The 4,917-nt window shown below is 33.4% G+C and overlaps 1 protein-coding gene across 1 annotated transcript; it reads right to left on the bottom strand.

The window, feature by feature from the left end:
* Positions 1-384: 384 nt before the first annotated feature.
* LOC114409515 (proline-rich extensin-like protein EPR1) lies at positions 385-2,669 on the bottom strand. The gene is made up of 2 exons (XM_028373005.1): positions 2,470-2,669; positions 385-2,291 (listed from the first exon to the last, which is right to left on the bottom strand). The coding sequence occupies exons 1-2, from the start codon at positions 2,588-2,590 to the stop codon at positions 820-822; spliced, it is 1,593 nt and encodes a 530-aa protein (XP_028228806.1). The 5' UTR covers positions 2,591-2,669; the 3' UTR covers positions 385-819.
* Between the last annotated feature and the right edge of the window lie 2,248 nt (positions 2,670-4,917).

Here is a 4,917-nt window from a genome sequence, read left to right on the forward strand (position 1 = left end):
GCTTTGATCATATCTCCATGTACATATTGTCACAACTACATAAAATTTAATGAAGAATAAAGATTGAAATCTATGTGAAGACACACCATTCAGAGTATCACCCTAGTTTTTTCCGTGGCACTGTATGATTCATGATTTATATAGAAAAGATCCAGTTAAGTAGCTTAATTTAAATATTTGTATTGTTATTAGCGTTTCAGTTGAACGGATGCGGCCACAATGTCAATTATGGCAATTACATCATATTGTGGTTGTGGTATGCATTGTGTAAGCACAGTGTTCTAGCTTATTATATGATTCCTTTCTTTATCCAGTAATGAGCAATTAAAAAATGTTATCACACAAAACTAGACACTAATATACACTAATATAACAACTATTAGGTAAACCAAAACCAAAGAATCCTCATCAATCCTTGATTAGTAGATCATGATTGAGTTACAATGGCGGCTACATTTAGCAGTTTTCATAGAGGCAGAAAAGCTTTACATTCCAATTCAACATCCAAGATAAATACAATAGGATATATATGAAAACTTGTACGACATTAATCTCGAGTCACAAGCGTTGCCATGTAAAGATTGAAGTGCATATCTCTTTTCAGATTGGAGCAGATAACTTCATAAGCATAAGAAAATATATGCAACGAAGATTCTTATGATGTTGGAATTGGCATTTGAATTAGAAAAGTTGTAAATGTGATTTCTTGAATTTCGGAAGGAGTGGTATTCAGAGAACAATAGGTTTTTTTTGAAGAAACGCTTAAGACTTTAACAAATGAAATTGGTTTTAGGGCTTGATAACAAAAATGGAAAATGGCTATGGAATAGGTTTAGAAATTGGGATAGGTGGGGGCTTTTTAACCATTGGAAATGGCTTTGGTATAGGTTTCATCATTGGAATAGGTAAAGGCTTTTTCGTGAATGGAAATGGCTTTGGGAAAGGCTTGAATGTTGGGATTGGAATTGGTTTAACCATTGGAACTGGCTTGGTTACAGGCTTAATTGCTGGAATCGGTAGAGGTTTTTTCTGAAATGGAAGGGGCTTTGGGACTGGCTTGAACACTGGGATAGGAATTGGCTTTGGTATGGTCTTAATTACTGGAATAGGTAGAGGCTTGTTCACTATTGGAAATGGTGCTGGGACAGGCTTGAATACTGGTATTGGAATTGACTTGGGTATAGGCTTAGTTACTGGAAAAGGTAGAGGCTTTTTCACTATTGGAATTTGTTTGGGGATGGGCTTGAACACTGGAATAGGAATTGGCTTAACAATGGGAACTGGCTTTGGTATAGGCTTTGTTACTGGATTAGGTAGAGGCTTTTTAACTACTGGTGTTGGCTTTGGGAAGGGCTTGGACACTGGAATAGGTGGCTTAACAATGGGGACTTGATAGGGTAAAGGCTTTGTTACTGGAATAGGTTGAGGCTTTGGGATAGGTTTGAACAATGGAATAGGAATTGACTTTGGGATGGGCTTGAACACTGGAATTGGAATTGGCTTGGGGATGGGTTTGAATACTGGAATAGGAATTGGCTTAAAAATTGGAATTGGCATAGGCACAGGCTTGATTACTGGAATAGGTAGAGGCTTTTTAACGACTGGAAATGGCTTTGGAATGGGCTTGAACATTGGAATAGGAATTGGCTTGGGAATGGGTTTGAACATTGGAATAGGAATTGGCTTAACAATTGGAACTGGCGTGGGCACAGGCTTAAGTACCGGAATAGGTAAAGGCTTTTTCACTATTGGAAATGGCTTTGGAATGGGCTTGAACACTGGAATAGGAACTGGCTTTACAAGTGGAGTTGGTTTTGGTATAGGCTTAATTACGGGAATAGGTAGTGGCTTTTTCACTATTGGTGATGGCTTTGGAATTGGTTTAACAATTGGAATTGACTTAGGTATAGGCTTCTTAATCACTGGAATAGGAATAGGTTTCTTGGCTACCGGGCATGGCTTTGGCTTTGGTTTCTCCACTATGGGAGATGGCTTTGGTATTGGCTTAACATCTGGAATTGGCTTCTTAAATACTGGGATTGGGAACACTGGAATTGGAATTGGCTTCACAATTGGAATTGGGTTTGGTACAGGCTTAATATCTGGAATCCACTTTGGTATAGGCTTTTGGAAAACTGGGATAGGTAGAGGCTTTGGAAGAGGCATTGGTATAGGTTTAACAATTGGAACCAACGTTGGTACAGGCTTAAACAATGGTATTGGCAGGGTCTTTTCCTCTATTGGAAATGGCTTTGTATGTAAAAACTTGCCATCAATGTTCACCTCAGTTCCTGCACAAACAATATTGAATATTATAACGTATACATGTAATAGTTTTATTTAGTTGTAAATTGTAATGTCTCAATGAAGTGTTGTGACTCAGGCAATGTTGCTACTGCTACGTGGTACTTATTTTGTACAACAAAAAATAGAAAATAAGCTATACACAAATAGGTTCAGAGCACCAACCTGTAAAGGCTTCATTAGTAGTTACAGCAGCAGAATTGGCAAAACATAAGCATACAAGAAGCAACAGGGGCGCCCTGAAGCCCAACACAAGCGCCTTATGAAATTTGGAACTCTTCCTCATTGTGAAAGCACCAAGGCCACACCACTCACCAAGTTATGGCAACGAAAGTTGAAAAGGGAAGTATCTAGATTAAGGCTTGAGATTCTCTAGTCTCAAGATTTGCGTCTATATATAATGGTTTGGCTGGCTTAGAGTTGACGTACTTTGAATGGCTCATATATGATATTACTTGTAGTTAATAGTATGAGGTTGTTGATTAATTTAGTTACCATTAAAGTTGGTTGGCAACATGCATATTACTTTTAGAGATCAATGGCAATTAGCACCGGCTTTGTTGCTGAGATGGAATCACTTCCAATAAATGAACTTCCCTTCTTGGGCTATTTTTTGGTAATTATTGTTGGACAGTAAATTAAATATCTAACAATACGGTTTGCTTTGGTTGATATATTATTTTTGTTTTTCTGGGGTAACATGGATGATTGTCAAGCTTATGTGAAATACAAGAACCTTATAAGTACTCATGCAGTTACCATTTTGCCATTGCACAATGCAGTACCACATACTGGAGAATGGAGATGCCAATGATCCGTCCAACTTTAATGTGAAAGTTCTTAAATCATAGTCTACTTCTGTATTAGACTGGACATACTTTTAGGCTTTAGCATAGTTAAATCATAGTTATAGCACATTCATGCGTGATACGGTAGTTAAATTATATAGTATATATAAACTATGCTTTCTTAGTGAACTTAAAATTTACATGAGAAGTATCAATTGGGTTTGAATTTAAGTTGAAAAAGTTGCTCAATAAAATGTCTCACCGTATTTTTTTAATGCTTTAATGTCTCACCATATTTTATTTATTTAAAATTACCTCTTATTAAAGATACAGATAAAAAAAACCAAAAAAAAAAATTGATACATGAAAAAATCAAAATTAATGGCAATGAGCTTGTTACCACTTTTTTGTTTTAACATTTTTAAAAATAAATTTCTGTTATATTCAATATTGATTTCATTATAATTTTTCTAGACACAAAATGAAATGAGTTAAATACCTTAATTAAAATTTTAAAATAATCAAAAGGACACTCCTAAAAATTGGAGATGTAAGTGGCTTTGACTAACATAAGAATTTGTGTAATTTGCATGACATGATAAAATGAAATGATCTTTGGTGCTATTATTCTTTTTAACTTAAAATGATTATACTCGGAACCATAATTCTTAGAATATGTCTTGGCTATTAGTAAAATATATTTCATTATTTAAAGGAATGTAGGTTTCATAATAATATTACTTAAATACTACGGAGAAGAAATTTTCTTCATTCACCATGATAATGAGAATATTAGGCTGTGATAGTTGTGAATAAAGTGGTACGTACGTGAATTATCTGCCAACATGAAACAAGAGATGAGAGTTGATCTTTTGATATCAAATCAGTAGGGAAATTTGTTTAGGTTAAGCAATTCTATATTTCACCTCGGGCTATGATTATGAATTTTAAAGGTGAAAATATATAGTTAGGGCTGGGACCAATTAATCTACTTTAGGGCTATTATTTATTATAATATTTTTCTAAACTAATCTCTTTACAGATTTTAGTTTTAAGAGATCTTATACTTCAACTACAAGGTATTGAGGAAAAAAAATCAACTATAAAGGAGTGATCACGTGAAGAAAGATAGGGTTTCACATCTAACTAATCAGAAGTTAAAATTTTTTCTTATTTTCATGGGTGAGGTAAATGTAAGTACATCTAGAAGTACTTTTTGAGTCCTAAGAATTTATCTGCTTGAACAGAAGCATCATCTCCTCCTCCTAAATATTTCACTACCAAAAAAGTACTTGATCATAAAAAAAATGCTTTAATGAATTTTTTTAATTGTCGTAATGATATGATGGACTATTCGGCAAAACCTTAAATAAGATTTTGGTTTTAGGTTTTTTTTCCATCCTTGTAATTTTCCTTTTTTTTAGAGCAATCATTGTAAGTTCCAACATTTTTTTTCCTATCATCAAACCCGTTAAGTCACCATCAAATTGTTCTTGTCATCATGTGTCATGTAACACCCCATTTTCGTCAAATAAATAAAAAGGTTTTATTTAAAAATTAATAGAATTTTTAGAAATTAAATAAATGAGAGAAAATGATTTTTATTAATTAAAATAAGGGTTTCATAGTATTAGAAAATAAATAGAGTAAAATGATATTTTGGAAAATAAAGGGATGTTTTAATTGGTTATTTATTCAATGAAAGAGTAAAATAGAGTTCATTTTTATAAAATAATAAAATAAAGTAAAATAGAATAAATAATAGGCTAATAGTATCTTAACTATAAATAGAGACATATTATGTCAATTTTTACATTTTTGATAC

The sequence above is a fragment of the Glycine soja genome, chromosome 4 (assembly GCF_004193775.1).
Source record: "Glycine soja cultivar W05 chromosome 4, ASM419377v2, whole genome shotgun sequence".
NCBI lineage: Eukaryota > Viridiplantae > Streptophyta > Magnoliopsida > Fabales > Fabaceae > Glycine > Glycine soja.